Genomic DNA, 22,538 nt, shown 5'->3' with positions numbered 1-22,538 from the left:
CGTCATTAATGTGTCCCAACTGTTCCGTGACACTGACTGCAAAGTCTGTAGCCGACAGGTAAAGGCGGTTAAAACAATTCATCCTTCGGGTCTCGAACATAAATTAATAGAGGTCAAATAGTAATGTTCGACCTCAATGCTAGTCTCCGAGCCCACTTCAGCCGATCTATCTGCAAGACCAGTAGTCTGCATGTAGCCGGTTGAGATAGAAGTACAAATAACAGATATAGCATGATTTGGTAACCGTCGCCAATAGAACATCAGTATTGAAAAACACAAAAAGTCATGTAGATTGTTGAATCCATAAAATATAGTATTCAATACAATCATAGCCAGGGGTATACAACTATGTAATGTAGACGATACCCGTGATACTAAAAATTGACCGATGAAAACACAGTGGAATACCGGTAATTGGTAAGTGGTGACCGAACCGGACCAGTCAATGACCGGTAACTGTAGCCCGGTGAACGGACCAGTCATAATATGACCGGTGACGTTACCAGTTAAAGACCGTTATCAATGTCAAGCACTGCTCGGAAAAGATCATGCCAAAAAATCCAATCCGATGGCGATGAGACATCACTTATTCTGACCGGTGATCAGTGATCGGTGATATGACCGATGAATGGTGACCGATGTCCGGTGATCGGGACCGGTATAATATAACTGCGTCAGAATGGAAATATCTGGTGCAGAAGAATGACCATCCACGAAGTCATCTGATAATGTTAACCGGAAAAAACAACGGTAGATTATCAGTATTAATAGGCATAAGTGTCCTTGTAGTCGTAGTGGAGAAAAGAACAGCTTATCCCGAAGCCTGAATGTTAAACGAACTAGTGTTCGTATACAACTACGGCTCGGTGACTGCAACATGTGTGGATGCCATAAGAATAACCATCACACGTGGAATAGAGACATGATATTCCTAAAGGAATAAAATGGAGAACGTCGATATGACCAGTAGGTTCATTAATGCCTACGTGAGAAGTGGCGACATCTATATAACTTCGATGCCGAAATATTGTTCGGCTACGCTGGAAATATTGTCTTCTACAATATTGTCTCCGTGAGCATTGACATGATCGCTTACGAGCGTATCAACGCCGAGAACTGCTCAATGAAGGAGAGGTATGTTCGATAACTATCCAGTGGTGCTCAATGCAGTCCGCTGATGTCTACATGAAGGTTGACGACGTCCTCGTTTCCTGCGATGTCGAGATCTGGATCGGCCGAGATGTGGAGCGGCTGCGATGAGACCGAGATCTTCTAGAATAACGTCTCCGTGAGTGACGACGTGATCGCTTACGAGAGCCGCGACGATGAGAACTGCTCGACGAAGAAGAGCATGTCCGATGTCTAATCCTTGATGAAGACGATGTATTCAACGAAGAATAGGAGAATAATTCAATGAAGAAGACCGAGTTCTTCTTCTTGACCGGTGACTGGTGTTATCGGTGGCAGGCCTAACTGATGACTGTTGACCGGTGACCGAAGTGGTGATCAATGACCGGACCGGACCGTTGACATGACCGGACCGGTGACATGACCGGACCGGTGACATGACCGGTGACCGGACCGGACCGGTGACATGACCGGTGACCGGACCGGTGACATGACCGGACCGGTGATCAATGACCGGACCGGTGACCGGACCGGTGACATGACCGGTGACATGACCGGTGACCGGACCGGTGACCAGACCGGTGATCAATGACCGGACCGGTGACCGGACTGGACCGGTGACCGGACTGGACCGGTGACATGACCGGTGACCGGACCGGTGACCGGACCGGTGACATGACCGGTGACTGGACCGGTGACATGACCGGTGACCGGACCGGTGATCAATGACCGGACCGGTGACATGACCGGTGACCGGACCGGTGACATGACCGGTGACCGGACCGGTGATCAATGACCGGACCGGACCGGTGACATGACCGGTGACCGGACCGGCCGGTCAGACGTCGATCAATGGTCCGTGATCAACGTCCCCGGTGACGTACCGGTCATATCATGACTAGTGTTGTCACCGGATAATGACCGTATGGCGGATGCCAAATGGTCCGGCATTGGTCGATGTCCTTGACCAATGCCATCGGGCAAAGACCGGCTGACGGGTGTCGCCATATGGTCTGATGTTGACCGACTGTCTAAGAGACTTAGCATAGTACGGTCGCGATCGTGCCCGATACCCGGTGACTGATACTGCAACTATCATCCATGATCTGCGAAGTCACCGGGTATTTATCCACTCTTGTTTCTGCGACCATCATGTAGTCGAATATATGAAAAACAAGAGCAAAGCATATTCAACCATAAACTGGTCACAGACCAGATTATCATACGGCACATAAAATCATTATTTGACCATAATGAAAATTATAATAATACTGCCGTAGATCATAAATTAAACAAAAGTTTAATTCAAAACAGATGAAAAATAAAATGACGATCAATTAGATTGTCATACGGAACGTTAAAATCATTATTGCACACAATGGCAAATGATAAACAATCTGTCAATAGAAGAACACGCTTTGCACGATCTCGTAACACATTAGAAGAACATGCTTTGCACGTTCTAGCAATGTATTAGAAGAGCACGTTTTGCACGTGGTCGTTCGCGCCTGAAACACCCAGCATGGTAGAAATAAACCATTGTTCGATAAAAACAAGCATGGCTTACCTTTTACAAATGAAACAAAATCCATTAAATCCACACAAATTAATCCGAATGAGAAATAAAAAGATAAATAACACAATTTATCTATTCAAAACCCCAATCAACCAAGTGAAAAACAATATTTTAATTCAGAGCCGTAAAAGACACGTATACACCTGGTTGATCCGGAAAGAATATTGAGGGTTGGTTACCGATTTTTGGCTAGGTTGCATTGCACTATGTTTAACCTGGCCTGTATTACGGTATTGAGGTGGCGGATTCCCAGTTAAAATTCCGGATGAGTTATTTCCCCTTGGAAAGTATAAGCATACGATAACAGGTCAGTATTTATGACATTAAAACTGAATAGTTATACAGTGGAAACCCTCTAAACCGGATCCTCTTTATATCGGAATCCTCTCTAAACCGGACAAATTGTCAGGTCCCATTTTTTTCCCTATGATACCATGCGTAAAATATCTCCTCGAGACCGGAATCCCCTCAATTCCGAATGCCGGTCATTCTTTGGATCAAAATTGGGTCATTCCATACGTAATTGTACCCCTCTAAACCGCTCAGGGCCGGTTTATCGCACCTCAGGCCTAGTGTCGAAAAGTTGTGAATAGAGGATTAAAGACGCGTGAAATTAATAAAGGTGGTCGAAAATTTGTAAACTGTAAAAATCGCAAACCAATTTTAAGATACTTCCCCGGTGATGCATATATATCGATCAATAGAGGTGATAATACTGATTATAATTACTGATAACAAACAGAGTTCTTCTGTGTGTTTTGTTTTTAATGTAGGAAGCCGTGTTAAATTTTAATAATCTTAATGCTATTATATTTTGTGTAGTTTATTACAAATTCTCATTTAGTGTCATATAAAATGGTGATTTGCAGAGTTCTTGAAGCAGTTGCATTTAGATTTTCAAATTGGTAATTAAGATAACTAAGACTAAAAATGTCCGAACCTCCTTCTAAGCGAAGGCGCGTGGAATTGTCTCTAGAAGACAAAATCAAATTGATAAAAGAATCAGAGATGTTCCCTAAACCTACACTCAAGATTCTGTCAGAGAAATATAGGGTAGGAAAGTCGACGATCGGGGATAAGTGCGAAAATAGTCTGCGTACATATCTCATTAGGAAAACTCTTCACCAAACAAAAGTCCATTTAACAATGAAATGAAATTTAGAAACATCAATGAACTTGTATGGGACTGGTTCTGCATTGTAATGGCTAAGTCATTGCCAATCTCTGGTCCGATCATACAGGAAAAGGCATGGAGCTTTGCTAAGGAACTAGGAATTAGTGACTTTAAAGCGTCTAATGGGTGGCTGTGTCGTTGGAAGATGTTTTTCAGTGTAAAAAGGAACTAAATTCACCTAAAAAATGCATACATGTGTCAAATCGTTTGTTTTTCAGGTTGCACTGTTTATTTTATGTTGTGAATGATATTGCTTTCGAATCAATAGATTAAGTGACATGTGTTGTTCTAAAGTGATGCAGTATCAATAAATGTTATATGTAAATAAACTATTAAATTTTGCTGAAAGTGTTTTTTCCATATCAGCTATGTCATTGAGCTTCTGAAAGTAAAATAGCCAATGTCCCCTCTAAACCGGAATCCTCTCTAAACTGGAATTTCCTCTTGGTCCCGGGGATGTCCGGTTTTGAGGGGTTCCACTGTATAAACAATTAAAAAGATAATTTCAAAATCTGATCTATCATTTATTTCAACGTTTTTTGTTGGTCCTTTCAAGACTTTGCAATAATAATGTTTGAAATATAGTAAAACAAACAAGGAAATCTAAAACAAACATCATCTCATAAACAAACAAATAACAGTTTCTTTAAAAGGAAATCTTTAGCTAACAATGTCTAATCAACAAACAAATATCAGTCCTTTTAAAAGGAAATCTTTAACAAACAACATCTCATCAAAAAACAAATAAAAGTTTCTTTGCAATGATTAAAATTCATTGTTAATTCTGATACTTTGCCATTTGAATTTGACACTTACAAATTGCTGTCATCTTGTAACAGCTGGAGCTCTCTGTAACCATGACATTAAGATATGGTACCGTAATTTACCATGTATATTGCGAAACCATGTTAAAACCGCACCCTATTATATAATGCCAACATGGAGGAGAAAGTGTTCTTCTTAAGAAAACTGGCAAATCTGATTTTAAATCTGCCACAATTTTAACATTGCGCCATAGATTAATGACTGTTCTGTTAAATTTTGGGGTTTAAAACCATGACAACAGTTCAAACATAAATAATGACATTTTTGGTTTAATTGCTTACAGTTGCTATTTTATTTCTGAACATACCAGTAGATATTCTTTATTCCAGGATTCAAAACAAGAAACCGTTGGAGACGGGTGATGCTCCCCAAAGTTTTTTTTGTCACAATATTGCAATATATATTCAGATAAAAGGAAACATCTTGAGGGCACAGTAGTTGGGGGGACAAGAATATTTTATATAAAATTTCAAAGGGCCATAGCTCGGTGAAAAATCATTCGACCAGAACCCGCTGATAATATGCACATCTCCTCTTGGTAGTAAAGCTTCCTATAAAGTTTCATTGAATTCCAGTCATTAGTTGCTGAGAAATAGCCCGGAGAAGAAGTGCACTCTATGTACAGTTCATGGAAAATTTCAAAGGGCCATAACTCTGTGAAAAATCATCCGACCAGAACCCGCTGATAATATGCACATCTCCTCTGGGTAGTGAAGCTTCCCATAAAGTTTCATTGAATTCCGGTTATTAGTTGCTGAGAAATAGCCGGGACAAGAATTGCACTATATGTACAGTTAATGGAAATTTCAAAGGGTCATAACTCTGTGAAAAATCATCCGACCAGAACCCGCTGATAATATGAACATCTCCATTTGGTAGTGAAGCTTCCCATAAAGTTTCATTGAATTCCGGTCATTAGTTGCTGAGAAATAGCCCGGACAAGAATTGCACTATATGTACAGTTAATGGAAAATTTCAAAGGGCCATAAATCTGTGAAAAATCATCCGACCAGAACCCGCTGATAATATGCACATCTCCTCTTGGTAGTGAAGCTTCCCATAAAGTTTCATTGAATTCCGGTCATTAGTTGCTGAGAAATAGTCCGGACAAGAATTGCACTATATGTACAGTTAATGGAAATTTTAAAGGGCCATAACTCTGTGAAAAATCATCCGACCAGAACCCGCTGATAATATGCACATCTTCTCTTGGTAGTGAAGCTTCCCATAAAGTTTCATTGAATTCCAGTCATTAGTTGCTGAGAAATAGCCCGGACAAAAATTGTGCAAGGACGGACACACGGACAGACGGACAGACGAAGCGGCGACTATAATTATGCTCCCCCCAAAAAATTTTGGGGGAGCATAATGACCCTTTATTTTCAAGGCTTAAGTATGCAAAGGTAATATTTGTTGTGGAACATGGATACTTTTGCATTTAATATGTGACACTTACGATTTGCTGTCATCTCTTAGGGTGACAGACAGGTTGTGGAGCTTTGTGACAATCCGTAATGCAACAAACTGCAAGAAAGTAACAGTAATACTCTAAATAGACTTGTGCCCTGAGCTTGGACATCACAACTACATCATTAAAACAAATTTTCTAAAATAAAATTCATTTTAATTATTAAATACTTACCTGCTATCCCTAGCTATACCTCCCCAGGTGTTTTAGCTTCTCCAGAAATCTTCAAGTGCCGGAATTCAGCCACCTCTCCTACTGAAAACAGATTCAGGTTAAACATAGTACAATGTAACCTAACCGTAAATCAAGAACTGTAACTCATCTTACTTTTCATACAATTATGAAAATATAAAACGATGAGCGGGGTTGGGAGGTGAGACTTACCGATAGCAGGTAAGTATTTAATAATTAAAATGAATTTTATATTAGAAAATTTGTTTTAATGTCATAAATATAAACCTGCTATCCCTAGCTGATTTTGTAGCTGTGGCGGGAGGTTCTTGTTATATTTTCCCATCACAGCAAAAACCAATAATCGGGTTTTTCAGCCAGAGATAGTAGAAATGTGTCCTCATACAATCTTCGTTAGTACAGTATTGTACTTAGTTTCTGAATAGGACCAGTACATTACGCCATGGAAGAAACTACTGTTTGAGCAACCACAAAAGGACCCAACATATATAAATTGTCCTGTTGACACTCAAGAGAACGAAGATAGAATGAGGAAAAGATGGTTGGATTCCTACAGAAAGCAGCTTGAAGCACTTCAGAAAGTGGAACATTATTAATATACGCCCACGAAGCCGAAAGAGCTCTTAATTCATGCAGTCTAATCTTAAAAAGGGATAAATCCCTAGATGAGAGAGATGAATACGCCTTCTTAATAGTCAAGGCTACCCAACGAAAATTCCAAGCCTCAGACACACCCCCCCCCCCTTTTAACGGAATGAAAAGTCTCCTAAGAGAACCTCGAATAGACTTTACTCTTAAGATAGAATTTTAACGCCCTGACTGGGCAAAGAAGTCTATCATCATCTTCATGTCCACAAGTATTAGAAAGATTTGGAACTTTGAAGGGTAGAAGCCATAGAGGGGAGTTGATTTTAAGCAAGGAATCCTGGCTGACATAACAAAATTACAGATCCGTATGGTAAAAGCCATAATAAGACGAAAAACAGTCTTAAAATATATATAAGGACTGTTAATAAGCCCGATGAAATAAAGGTTCAAAGGAAGCTCATTAAGCAACCCAATTACACAAGCCAAAACCTCTTAAGACGGTCAATGAACGAAAAACATAATGTTGACGTTTCATAGCTTAGATCAGTATAAATATGTCTCTCTGAGATATGAAATTGACCTGTGAAGAAGTTTCCTGAAAATAGTTGTACAGGAGACTTAAAAAGGTCGTAAAACCATAATCCCATGGTTCGTTAATTAGTTTCCATGAAATTAAGGCAAAAACTCACCAAGAAGGCAAGATATTTCCAGTTATGTCAAGTGGACTAATGTATAACAATCGCACACCCTGCTGGATTGATTTCTGTGAAATGCATTATTGGCGTTGTTCAATGTTACACTGCGATCTACGATCGCATTATGCTTATTATTAGCGTTCGATGATAAACAACGTTCTTCGATTAACTTTGCATATACATCCAAGCAATTGTAAAAATACTGCCGCGCATGCGCAAATTATATTTTATTAAACCCAACAGAAACTAATTCGACAGAAAGAACTGCAAGACAAAACGTCCATCAGGGCATTGAGACGACCTGGTTTGTGTAAGACGATAGAGAAATTTTGATGTTCTTGCAAAGAATGAAAAAGTTCCTGGTTTCCAGACACAAAGAGTGATAAAATGTTCACCTCTGTGTCTGGAAGTAAACAACGACCGATGTGTGTTAGTTGAAACCGTCACAAAGAAATCGTGAACATGTTGGGTTTTTTTGTTGTTTTTTTAAGGAAAAACAGCTTAAAAAAGAACGCTTGCTTTTCAAGATGTTGATGTGCAATACTCTTGTCAAGAAAACTTCTAGTCTAGACACCACTTGGTTTCCAGATACAGGGAGTGAGAATGTGTTCCCCCCTGTGCCTGAATGTAAGTCACAACTGATGTGTTGTCTGTTGACACCATACACAAGAGTCTCGAAGATGTGACTGGAAATGAGATACAGCTAGAAAGACCATTCGCATTTCTAGATTGTTGATATGTAGATGTGACTCCTGATGAGACCACAACCCCGAAACTGTCAGACTGAGTGGTTCCAGATGAGCACCCCACCCTTCCTTGATCACGTTTGTCATAAGATACAAAGACGGTTGCGGAGGAAGAACGGGCACTCCTGCCAAGAGTCTACTCGTCTAGCCACCATTGAAGATGTGGTATTAACTCCGGAAGAATTGGAATCTGTGATAACAGATTGTCCAGAGACCATTTCCAACAAACTGAGAGGTTTGTAGCTTATAGTCCGTTCATTATGCTTAGGATCAGATAAGTCCTAAGGCACTTTCCACAGTTCTCCTTGTTTTGGAATGTCTTATTAGCCGATTCCAACGATTGAAATACTGATAAGACAGCAGAACCACTAGGAAGGCGTGTATCAATGCGAGAAGCATCCTTAGAAAGCCTGTTGGAATCAAATGTACGGACTAATTTTCCGTGATAGAGATCGTTGAATTAGTAGACATCTCCCCAGGTCTTGGGCAATAATCATCACAAAGATTTTGAAATATCATTTCATAAATCCAATTAATTGATGACAAATATTGATCTGTGACATCATTGGAATCTGCCTCTGAATCGGCCTCATTGTCTACAACACCAGCAGTGTGCAAAGAATCAGCGGAAACAGAATTGGAAATACTAGACCTAGTATCATGCACCAGATTGCGAGTATCTGATAATGATGAATAACCATCCACCAAATCAACCATCTGATAATTAAAACCGGAAGAAGACGGTAAATTATCAGGATTGATCGGTACAAATTGCCCAGACGAATCTTGAAGCCCTAACGTGTCCGGTTTCGACGGTGCGTAGCCGATATCCATAGAGCAGAGTAAGTATCTGTAGTGGTGAGACAAACACCAGACGACAAAGTCTGCAAAGTAGTACCAGTCATAGCAACATTTGTTAATGTTAAACTGGAAACTGGATCTGGTACATAGGGTACCGCAATATTACAATCCGAGACAGGATAGTAATGTGTAAGATACGAGTAGTCAGAGCGAGACTGTCTACGTGAAGCATGATGACGAGCTTATATCTGCGAAGCCGAGAAATAGATCTGATGCAATGGAAACGAAGTCTCGTAGAGTAACGTCTCCTTGAGTCTCGAGATGATCGGTATCGAACAAATCAACGCAGTGAATGAGAGTTACTCGATAAAGGAGATCGTGTACGACGTTTACATATATTGTGGGTACTAGTTGACAACCCAGATGCCTTTGAAGAAGAAGAGGATGAATAATCCTATGATGAATATGGATGTCTCTTCTTGATCGATGACCGAACCCGGTGTCCGGTAGTATTGACCGGTGACCAGTAGTATTGACCGGTGACCGGTAGTATTGACCGGTGACCGGACCGGTACCACGGACCGGTGATCAGTGACCAGACCGGCCCAGGTGACCGGTGACCGGTACCACGGACCGGACCGGTCCCCGGTGACCGATGCCATGGACCGGTGACCGGTGAGTTACCCGGTGACATACTGGTCATGCTATGACCAGTGTTTTCACCAGGCAATGACCGTTTGGCGGCTGCCAAATGGTCCGGCATTGGTCGTAGTCCTTGACCAATGCCATCGGGCATAAACCGGCTGACGGTTGTCACCATATGATCTGATATTGATCGACTTTCTAAAGAAGTTAGCATAGTACGATCTCCATCTTGCCCTATACCCGGTGAATGATGTTGCCAATTTTCGTCCGTAGTCAGTGGTAGGAATGATAGGAGAATTATCCTGCACCAAATGATGCCAGAAATAGACGGTGAATTATCAGAAGTGACAGGTACATAATTTCCAAAGGAATCTTGAACCCATGTGTCACGCATAGACGGTGTAGTAGCCGGGGGTTTCCGACTAGGAATAGTAGTACATACCCTCGGTGCAGATAAAAAAAACGTTGTGGTGAGATGAACACCAGAATTGAAGGGCTGAGAAATCGGAACAGTCAATGCAACATGTGTTGACATCATACTGGAAACTGGTGCATAGGGTATGGCGACATTATAATCAGAATTAGGATAGTAATGTGACCGGTCATAAAAGTCGGAACGACAATGCTTCAGTGAAGCTTGTGTACGACCTTTATTCCTGTGATGCCGAGATCTAGAACGGCTACGACGCCGAGAGCTAGAACGGCTATGACGGGAATAACGTCTCCTCGAGTATCATTTCCGTGATGATCGATGATGATCATAACGATGACGTGAATGAGGACTGCTCGATGAATAAGAGCGTGTCCGACGTCTACGTCTACCTCTATCATCGGAACTAGTCGACAACGAATGTGCATTTGACGACAAAGAAGTGGAATAATCCGATGAAGACGAACGTCTGTTTCTGATCATTGACCGGTGACTAGCAACTGTTGACCGGTTAATGATCAGTGCATGTTGACCGGTGTCCGGTCAGTTGACCGGTGACCTGTAGTACTGACCGGTGACCGGTCACGGGACCGGTCATCAGTAACATATGACCGGTGACCGGTAGTTCGGACCGGTGACCGAACCGGTCTCTATTGACCGGTATCTGCGACCATCATGTAGTCGATTATATGAAAGGCAAGAGGAAAACATATTCAACAATAAAACTGGTCACAGACCAGATTATCATACGGAACATAAAATCATTATTTTCCCATTATGAAAATAATAAACATTCTCTTATTTTTATTGTAAAAGAGAAAGTCAATAGTACCTATAACCTATAACACGACTGCCGAAGATCGTAAATTAAACAAAGTTTAATTCAAAACAGATTGTCATATGGAAAGTAAAATCATTATTGCACACAATGGCAAATGATAAACATTCTGTAATTGTATAGAAGAACACCTTTGTACGATCTTGACCATTGCCATCATAACTGATGCTGCAATTGATCATCTGACGTCTGCTGCAAAGTCACCGGGAATTTCTCATCTGATGAAGATTCATCTGTACGTTTTCTGCAAGAAACGTGTGGTAAATTTACTGGTGTGTAACCGGAACAGTACGGCAGAGACTAATCGATTGACCGGAAACGAATGCAGATAATCAGCAGTTATACTGTAGCTTTACATCTGGACGGACGTCTACTTTTGTATCGGTGTTCATCCTATGTGTTTTGTGTCTACGTTCCTGGCCTGAGGGATCCGGGAACAGATACAGCTTTATTTCAGGTAAGTACTACCAGTATTTACTTCACTGGCGCTGCGAGCAATAATTTTTGCAACTTTCGCAGTTCCAAAAATTGAACCTTTGCGGGAACATACCCGCCATTGTGATTTGATTTTCTGCTGTAGTATGACTCATTTTGTTGTCAAGATTGTGCAGAAAATGCACAATAGTGACATTTAATTTTGCATTTTATGAAAGTGCAACAATATTTTGATATTTGTGATATTTTTTGCGATTTAGGCTTTCGCGGAAAATTTTTTCGCCATTTTGTGTTTGCACATGTCGTCAGTCATTATTGACGATTGCATTGTACATTTGTTCATTTATTCTATTAATTTTGTGAATTAAACTTTTAGTTCATTATTCTGGAATAGTTGCATGTTTTCAGAATATTTTCTGGACTAAACTCAGGATTAAACAGTGAAAGTACGTGTACTTTCATGCATTTGTAAAACCCATCTTTAGTTATCTGAAAATTTGAAGATTTATTCTTTTGAGATGTATTTTCATTAGAATTCTTGATATTTCACTGGGAGTTTTTAGATTTCCCGGATTTAACAACCATCTATAAATAGCTCGGGATACCCCATTTTTCATTGGTTGTTGCCATGAGCTAACCGGAAACGGAAATCGTTCCATTGTTTACTTTCCGGTGATTGGAATTCTAGCAATTGCATCTATTGTCCACTGATATTAAGTGTAACTAATAATTGTAATTAGTTGCGCTAGTTGACATTAGAGTGCAATAGCAATTGCAGTTTATTTCAACCTGTATTGTTTATTTTATTTATTTTTTTTTGAAAAAAAAATTAAATACTTAGGGAATAGTGTCATTTTCATTTCATTGTAAGAATATTACAATTATTGTCAACTTGCTTAATTGCTTCATCACATATTAGTATCATTACTGGTGTATGCATAGTTGAAACTGTAAATTTTCTGAACGACTGGATATATTACAAGTATATTTTGGTTTACCGTAAAGCTTTTCTACTTCCTAAAGAGCGCACCTGTAGCAATACCGTATTTGCTCTAAAGCAATTAATAAATAATCAAGTATAGAAAACCAAATACACTGAAAGTATTTCAGTTTATTTTCAAGCCAGTGCTATCAGTGTGATTAAAAACTTTGCCATGAATTGTTTTTGGAGAATAATAATTTAATGTCTTTATTTCTACATTAGTTGTGTTCTAACCTAGCCAGTGCACGAGTTCTTGCACCCGGAGGTATCTGGCCTTGAGGGTACAGAGGAGACGTGCATTGCGGTCTAGCAGTCGCAGTGAGCAGAGGGACTATCGGTTCTCCGGCATCGCTGGGGATCGCGAAGTCGCAGTGAGCAGAGAGACTATCGGTTCTCCGGCAACGCTGGGGATTGCGCATAACCCGCATCATACTTTACTGGCAGTGTCTGGTTGAGTTGAGGTTATAGGTATAAACCCAAACGATTTACTTTAATAGTTGCCTATTATCCTGGAATCATTAACACAAGTGCATACCATTAAATACTATTCATACTGTGTCTTGATCAATACTGAGAGTTACCTACGGCTATAATACCCGGCATTAAATACTGGGTGTTATATTTTGGATACATAAATTTTTGGTGTATATGGCCATTTGCTTTATAACATTTATGTCTGTTTGATACCATTTTGGTGTGTCCATTTCAATCAGGTTGAGAAAAATATTTACTATTTAGTATTGTTGCGTGATTGAAACCTAGTCCCTTCAACAATTTAATATTATTACACTTGAGTCATTTAGATAACCACACACTATTGATCAATATTTATATTTGACACTATCATTAATCACAATCACTAAAGAACAATTACCCGGTACCAAATACTGGGTGCTACATTTTCTAGTGTATATTATTTGATTTGTGATAGCCTTTAATTGTTTTATTATGCTCATTTGCTCCCATTTTTGATTGGGTGGAGAAAGAGTACTTATTGATTGTATGGTGGGGTGTGAGTGTGATAAATATTGAAATTAAAGTTTTTGTGAGCCAGGAATAGTTAGATAAATACTTGTTTGTATTAGTTTTACATATCATTGCATTTAAATTGCAAATGTGTGTGTGTGGTGTACTTCATTTGAAATACTTTACTAAACTTGGACAGTAAATTGACATTGACGGACCATGGCTGAGAGAACTATGGATTTAGGTTCAGCTTATTTTGAGGAAATGAAACCATTGCAACAAAATGTACAAAAACAAACACCATTTCCTCATCAGTACCGTCAGCGCAACCAACTCAAGTACAGACACGACCAATTTCACTATCACAACGACCATTTCCTTACCAATACCCATCTCTGCAACAAACTGGTCTGTACCCACAACCAACTCAAGTACAGACACGACCAATTTCACAATCACAACAACCAGTTCCTTACCAGTACCCATCTGTGCAACCAACTGGTCCGTACCCACAAATCCAACAGCCATACCCTGGACAACCAATGCAATTCCCACCATGGCAGGAAGGACCGCCACAAAATGGGTCCCCATACAGGTGGTCCCCTTATCCCCAGTGGTACCCGGCCCAAGGACAGTTACAGCTTTTCACTAATATGGAGGGGCACCAAGGGATCAGAATACAAGCTGGTGTAACAAACCATGGATTCGCACCGGCAGGTACAGATGTTCAACCGGCAGGCTCAAATGTACAACCAAATGTTCAACCGGCAATTAAGGGCGTCATCGTTCCCGAACGAGAGAAAAATGCTGGTCGAACCCACCGACATGATGACAGACGACAAAGGTTGACCCAACAACCAAAGACACTTGTGTATAGTGGAAAGGGTAGTTGGAAGTCGTTTAAAAGCAAGTTTAACCGCTATGTGGTGGTGAATGATTGGAGTGAAAAGGAGAAGAAGGATTATTTGTGCTTGTGTCTCACTGACACGGCGAGGGATTACCATACACTTATTACCGATAAGACACCAAATATTACCTACAACGCAATCATGGAGAAATTGGAGAGGCGTTTTGATTGCCAGGAACTCCCCAAAACAGCTGAGATTAAAGAGGGTGACCTCCCACTTGCAGAGAGCACGCCGAGAACAAAAGCAGTCCCTGAAGACAGTAACAAGTTCAGTAGTTTTTATTCGTCCGGCTATGTTACGGCTAAACAGTCTTTAGAAGGCAGCCCGGCCAGTGTACCTGTGAAGCAGCAGATTGATATACCTGTTCGTTCACCCAACAATCAGACAGGGGAAGGTAATGTCACGTCTGGGGCCTCTGGTTCCAGCACTTCATCCATCTGCTCTGCGACAAACAAGGGCTCATTCCGCACCAACATGAGTTTCAGTCACATGCAGGACAGCCTTTCATCGGATCTACACTCAGAGATGGATTAAGTTGAGATGGACCTGAACAACGTCTCCAAGAGGGACCTGATGGGCGTATATAAAGACGTGAAACAAGAACGAGATAAGTTAAAGTCGACGATGATTCAGTGTCAAGACCGCGCTTCCCGACATATCTCGGAGCTGAAAAATCAGATAGCCATGGAACAGCAGGCAAAGAGAGACCTGGTGGTGAAAGTCAACCAGGAAATAGAAGACAAAGTAGGGATAATAGAACTCTTGAAAGAGAGCAAAGAACAGCAAGCGGCTATGCTCACCGATAAAGCATGCATTGAGCGAGAATTGAGGGAACTGCAAGCCCAGTTTCAAAAACTGCAGAATTCCATCAAGAGTAAATTACAGCAGCAGGTACAACAGGCACGGGAGATAATAGAACAGTTAAAGAAAGACAGACAGATAGCTATTGCAGAGATGAAGCAGCAAGTGCATGAGGAGATGGAGAGAAAAGATGGAGAAATCTTAAGGTCAAGGTCAGAGGTACAATCACTTGGTCACGAAAACATGCAGCTGAAGAAATGCATTGAACGGTTGGAGAAAGCTTCAACAAATCAGTTGGAGAAAGCCCGAGTAAATCAGTTGGCAAAAGCTCGTGCAATCTTCAAGCGTTTGAAAGCAGAGAAGTCAGAGGCCATTGCTAAGAGGAAGTCGAGACTGACGGAGAACAAAATGAAAGTGGAGAAGGAGAACCTGCAGAAGCAGGGCAATGACTTCCAGAATAGGGAACGAGTAAATAACCAACTGCAAACGAGACTGGCACAAAGTGATGAAAATTTCAGAAAGATGAATGAACAACACAACCACACAATTCTGGATAGAAGTGAGTTGGATATGTTGGTCCATCAGATGCAGGTTGAGGCCGATAGACAGAAGGAGGAATACGAGAGACCGGTAGGTGAAGCTGGTCATATGTCAGATGCTAGTCTTGCCCAGTTGGCTGCGTACCATGAGAAAGATGAAGCTGAGATGCAGACTCAGCCTCAGACCAGTGCGCAGGAGAAGGCTGAAGAACATGTAGCAGACCATCAGGAGGTAGTCAGTGGATACAAGGCTCAGATAAAGGCTGCTAGTGGAGACCAAGCGAGGGTCAGTGAGTCAGCCAGTCCGGCCACTGAGTTACAGAAGGCTCCGGTAGGGGGGCAAGTGCAGCTGGACAAACTCATCATCACACTGAACACTCCCAGAGCAGACCTCTTTCTCAAAGAGCAAGAGCTGGAGCAAAGTAGCATGGAGTTCAGGACAAAGATGGTTAATCATAGGGCAGGTGCAAAGAATGGCAATCATGATGTTTTGGCCAGGGAAACCATCGTGGGGGAGTGTAACAAGTATCACCTGGATCTTGATTTGGAGGACGTAGATGATGTGATCCTCTTAACAAAAACATGGAATAAAAGACATGAGAAGACACGGGAAGTATGGGATCCGGGTATAGTCAATACAAAGGAGGTTATAAACTATCAATGGGTGATCCGGTCAATATGCTGGATACTTCACACTAGAAAGCGAAATAATACAAACTATCAATGGGTGATCCGGTCAATATGCTGGATACTTCACACTAGAAAGCGAAATAATACAAACTATCCATGGGTGATCCGGTCAATATGCTGGTTATCGCACACTAGAAAGTGAAATAATACCAACTATCGGTTAAATGGAACGGACCGGGGATGGTGACACGGCTAATAATTATCTTCTTATCTATACATGCATACTTACAGAATTCACACTTTTGCCGTCTTTCACGCTCTGCATTGTTAAATGATCCCAATCAGTCAACAATGTGACGAATATCAAAAACATTAAATACATGTCACTTAAATGTCACACACATAGAACAAGAAACGGAAAATAAACTGTGTTGTATCTTAATATTATTTTATTTAGTTATTTTCTTGCATAAGAATGTGGTCAAAACAAGGAAGCGGGATCGTTTGAAAATCTGTCAGGTAACTTATCTCCCAAGTCAGGAAATTGACCGACCGACTGGACACTGTTGACAGTGATGTAACCTATTGTGTGTGTAGACAGCCAGATGACGGTTTTATGATCGAGTGCGATTGGTGTGATGAGTGGTTTCACGGGAGATGTGTGAATGTGAGTGAGGAAGAAGTATAAGTGTCCGAATTGTTGTAAGACGTAACTCGCTCGTGTGCTTGAAAATTTAGTTTAATAGTGGTTATAGGTTTTAGCATGTCTGAATCTGGCTCTGTTGCTGGAGAATATAAAAAGTGTGTCAATTAGCTAGTAGATAATTCTGTTAGACAGTACATTTAAGTTTATGATATGCACTTGTAAAATAACATGTTTTAAAATACCATGTATCCTTCCTTTAGTTGATTTATGTGAAGTATTGTCTTAACTATGACTACTGTATCAAGATCATAATGTTTAATCTGTTGATAAAAGGAATATTTGGAGTAAATGCTTTTATACTATTTCGAAATAACTTGTTAATATTAAATGTGATTAGGAGAACTCTTAAGAATTATTATAAGTTACAGAAATTATGATTGGCTTTATACAACAAATTGTTTATTATTAATCTTCATTATACTTTGTACAACTTTGGCACATGCTGAATTATATAGCAATTGTTCATACTTTGTGTACACCTTTTAACCATTTCAGTAATAATGGATTTCTTATAGATTACCCAGTCTTGAAATTATTTCACATATTTTCAAGGAAGTACTGGTACCATTTGACTTGATAATATATTAATGTTGATGTTTAGTGGATTATATATGCTCTCCATTATTGCACAATGTAACACGAAAAGTGGTTTTAATTATAATATACATGTAATTTAAAATCTGTAGTTGAAGAAGTATGTTAAGAATTCAGAGTTTTATAGCCTTTAATGCTCCTTGATCTATTATGGAATATTATAACAAAGCCATTGTTACATTAGAAACTGATCTGACTACTGAATATGCACTAATTAATGTCAGTTAAAACATGCTTTCTTCATTGCTTGATTGATTTCTAATAAGCCACATGCAAGTTACATGCACGTGTGTTTTAATTGCTGATGTTTGCTAAGATATTCTGATTAGTTTCTTATTATGCTGTGGTGTGTTTTCTCATTGTAATGGGTACTGGGTACTCCAGAAATTCATCTTGGGCAATACAATTAGGATGCAAATTTTCCCAATTCAAGAATAAAAATGTCCAACTCGACACAATAAAATAGTTGGATGTATTGAATTTTACAGTTTTGATCATGTTTCAGGGCAATTTTGTAAAACATACTTCAAAACCACATATGGTTCTTAAGGCACTTTGGTTCCATGTTTAACTAGTACCAGTACTATTCTGAAAGGCTGAGAAAAGACACTAATTCTTTTGGAAATGTACACAGATACATGTCTGTCTGTAAATTGTATAAACACGAGATTATTGATGTACAACTTCATTCGGCAAACGGGCTGAGTGTTGTTTAAATATTATTTGATTAAAAACAATATGAATCTGGCAATAAGATCTTAAATAAGCATTATCACAGAAAAGACACTAGTGATGTTCGTACGTTTAACACTCCGGATTTATCTGGAGGCTACATAATTTTTATATAACGACTTAACGTACATTTATATATGTTCAGGATAATTACTCCGGTGAAAGGCTGGAGGTATCAATCCCACCATTTGTCTGTTTAAGCATGCATTTGTCTTGCTTCAGGTGTTAAAAATCAAGATTCTTAAAACTACCCTGTGCGGCTGCTGAGAATGTCATCTTCCTCCAAGCTTGAGGTTTAATGCAAGCTGAAAGTGACCGGAGACCGCTGGTTACGACATGACTTTTCAACAGGATTTATCCGACATAATTGTGTTCATGTTCTCCAGTTACATCCGAAGCAATTGCAGAACAAAAATTCCTTCATACGTTGTTATCCCTATTTGTACTCACAATATGGGTTCAAAACCAAAGATGAAGGGAAGAGGAGGAGAAATAGCATGGGGTCATTAGGAAGAATGGCGTCCGGCGAAAGCTGGAAGTTGAGAAGCCTCCTATAGGTAGTCAGGTACCATGGCCAGCTGGACGACTGAGTACTTTCTCGGGTCTACTGTTCGGATTTCTTGCCTTACCAGAAGCTATGGCATCTTGGGTCCCGCCAACTGTTTCGCTGGGAGAAGTAAGGGTGTAAGGCATTCCCTAATTGTTTCTTCAGTACTCAGGACAAGCCCGGCTTTTCACGGAGGCGCAGAAACAGGCAATCCGGAGGGTCCCGGCGAACAGGCTGTTGATCGAAACTGACTCGCCATACTTTCGACCAGCTGGGGCTCAGATGTGCACTCCATCCTTTTTAGGGGACGTGGCCAACGTTATTGCGTCATATCAGGATAGCGAGGTCAGGGACGTGTGCCAGCTGATCTTGAGGAATTCCACTCAACTGTTTGGGCTATAAATTGCATAATGTAATATGACATTCGTGTGGCCAATTATTGAATTTTGAATATGGAGTTTTAATATTTTAATGTTTAGGACACTAATTTTAACAGAAAGGATCGCAACTGAAGTGTATAGACAATGAATGGAAGTGAAAGTTTGGAAAAACTCCGTTGTTAATTATAAGTTTAAAGAAAAACTATATGCTGGGCACCATTTACTCCTCTAGTCTGTTCTAGTGAACAATTAATGGAGCATTGCAGAATTGAATACAAAATAAAGTATCACTAGGGCCCGGAACTTTAGTGTAGGCCAAATTTTTTATGAAGTAACAAGTTACCAAGACTGAAAAAGGACTCTATGGCTCTTTCCCGTTGGATAAAATGGGGAGGAGTGTGGTAAATTTACTGGTGTGTAACCGGAACAGTACGGCAGAGACTAATCGATTGACCGGAAACGAATGCAGATAATCAGCAGTCATACTGTAGCCTTATACCTAGACGGACGTCTACTTTTGTATCCGTGTTAATCTTGTGTGTTTTGTGTGTCTACGTTCCTGGCCTGAGGGATCCGGGAACAGATACAGCTTTATTTCAGGTAAGTACTACCAGTATTTACTTCAAACGTTTTGCGACGGATTGCTTTCTGCCACGTCGCATCGTCTTACGCACTACAAACAAAGCATTTATGTTAAAAGGAACAATTAGTGCATGACAAACAAGTCTTGTTGGAATCCCACAAAGCCTTAATATGCCCACACAAACCTCTAGTTTGTAAACTCATTCTAATTCTGAAAGTAGAAAAAAAGAAGAGAATCCGCGTAAGAAAACAATGTAAAAATGTAAAAAGAACAAAATAACTGAAATAATCAGTTAAACAAAGTATTTACAATGTACAAAATTGTCAAAAACTTGTTGACAAAAATCACAAAATCCTCGTGCTCAAATAATGAGCACATGGAAAAACCCGGCAAAAAGTGAAAAACAATGAATTATCAACAAAATAATACAAGGAAAGATTTCTGAATGAAGCAGAAACGATTAATTATACAATTTATCAATTTCAAACCCAATTCCACCAAGCAGAATTGAACTAAAAGTCCAAATATAAAGCCGATAAAATATGGCGATCTGCACAGTGTGTTGTCCAGAAAAGTAAGAGGAGTTACGGTTCTTGATTTCCGGTTAGGTTACATTGTACTATGTTTAACCTGAATCTGTTTTTAGTAGGAGAGGTGGCCGAATTCCGGATTTCTGGAGAAGCTAACCCACCTGGGGAGGTATAGCTATATATATATATATAACTAGGGATAGCAGGTATGTATTTATGACATAAAAAAAAATTCTATGATAATTTAAAAGCAGATAACTTTGTTTTCATATAAAATGAAGAAGGGCAGATAACCGTGCTTTGGTCATAGTACAGCTGCAATCAATTGTAGATAAAAGTAAGTATGTATTAAAAATTGATCATATTTAACTTGCCTTTACATGATCTTGAATGAGCTGGACAAAATGGAATTTTTTATTTTATATATATAAAAAATTGTATTTCACCATCCCTAGGTTATAATTAAGTTGCAACCATCAAGGGCAGATAGGTACTTATTCTACCTGGAGTACAAATAACCAAGAGGAGATAACTACCGTTTTGCACAGGGTGAGATCCACTTCATTCTCCTGGTAGCCTATGGCCTCATACAGTTTGTTCTTCTCCTCCAAGTTGAACTGCTCATAGAACTGCTGCTCTGAAATGTTCAGTAAAACAAAATGAGCCTCTCTCTATTAAAACTGGGCATGTGCGTCAAGTGTTGACCAAAATTACGGTAGCTTGTGAAGTCATCACAGGTTTATGAGGTACGACAATTTCCACCAAACCTGGATTTTTGTTTAGAATGGACCTCCTTCAAAACAAAAAGAATCCATAAAAGCTGAAGTGTTGTCCGTGATTAGCCTGTGTACACTGATAAGTCTGTGTCTAAACATTTGTACAATAATACATAAATTTTTCTTAAGATACATTGATTAACTTATCATTGTTTAATGGCATTTGCCAAACAAGGCACATCTCAAGAATATTTTCTGATCAATGAAAAATATTTTCAAATTACTTACAAATGCTTTCAAACCCCTAACAAATATTGTTTATACTGACAAACATTTTCAAATAATTAACAAATCACTTACGGATATTTTCAACTTCCCCCTTTGCCTTTCCTTCATCCTTTTTCTTGCCTCCTCCAAACCAGCCACCGAACCATCCAAACCAGCCTGCATTTTTCTTGTCCTCTGCGTGCTGTGCATCGCGTTTCTCTGCCTCCACCTCAGCCTGCTGGCGCAGCACGGTCAGGTTGAACACATCCAGAAATTCCTCGCATTCCTGTCATTTAAACAAAATCAATGCATTCTGCATATCTAAAGGAGTCCAGCAGTGAATAGTTAACATCATGTCAAACATGATTAAAGCCATAAACAGAATTTTCATTCTTGTTTTATTTACTACCAACTGTAACATAATATCTCCGATTGCGCAGTCTGGTAGGGAGCTTCCCTGATGGCTATTATAGTCATGCAAGGCTTGTGATGGTCTCATTAGTGGAAAGGCTAGTTAACGGCCAGACCAGATCAGCAGACTGGTCTGGAGCTACGCAGGCCGTATGTGACATAAGACCCATTTTCACAAGATGCAGCTGATATGGTTTCAATCGCCACTCTGGATATGTCCTCCACATCTGATAACTCCAAGTACTTTGGTAAAATAAATTGGTTGAAAGTTATAAGTTAATGAAGTTAATGCTATTCCCACTCACGTCCAGTGTTTTCTGGAGGTCAGCAGGCACTTTCTTGGCCTCCAGTTTCCTCACATAGGCCTCCTTGTATCGCAGCTTGCTGTCCCGGTGCAGCTTTATGTGTTGCCATGACCACATCCGTCGTCGACGACGCACCGTCTCCTCTAGAATGGATGTGTAGGCAAAGTGCCACCTTGGGGAAAGAAATATAATGATGCTATGCTGAGATTTTATAATTATTTATTTTATGAAAAGATAAATGAAAATATTTGGGGTTTTCATTACAATCTCTGGCTATATTAACTGTCGACGATGCACTGTCTTGTCCAAGATGATGCTGTAAGCAAAGTATCACCTGGGTGGGTTGGAGACAGGGGTGGAAATAATTCAATCAATGAAATGATAAATGTGATTAAAGTGA

At 39.9% G+C, this 22,538-nt stretch overlaps 1 protein-coding gene across 1 annotated transcript in view; it reads right to left on the bottom strand.

Annotated features, from left to right (window-relative positions):
• Positions 1–22,538, bottom strand: part of LOC127869753 (intermembrane lipid transfer protein VPS13C-like) — a 186,278-nt gene that overhangs the window by 153,416 nt on the left and 10,324 nt on the right. Inside the window, 4 exon segments of the mRNA XM_052412414.1 lie at positions 6,160–6,227; positions 20,976–21,076; positions 21,516–21,708; positions 22,139–22,310. Of these exon segments, the coding sequence (XP_052268374.1) occupies positions 6,160–6,227; positions 20,976–21,076; positions 21,516–21,708; positions 22,139–22,310 (534 nt within the window).

This window comes from Dreissena polymorpha, chromosome 2 (assembly GCF_020536995.1).
Source record: "Dreissena polymorpha isolate Duluth1 chromosome 2, UMN_Dpol_1.0, whole genome shotgun sequence".
NCBI classification, from domain to species: Eukaryota; Metazoa; Mollusca; class Bivalvia; order Myida; family Dreissenidae; genus Dreissena; species Dreissena polymorpha.
This window is presented reverse-complemented; position numbering and strand designations above follow the sequence as displayed.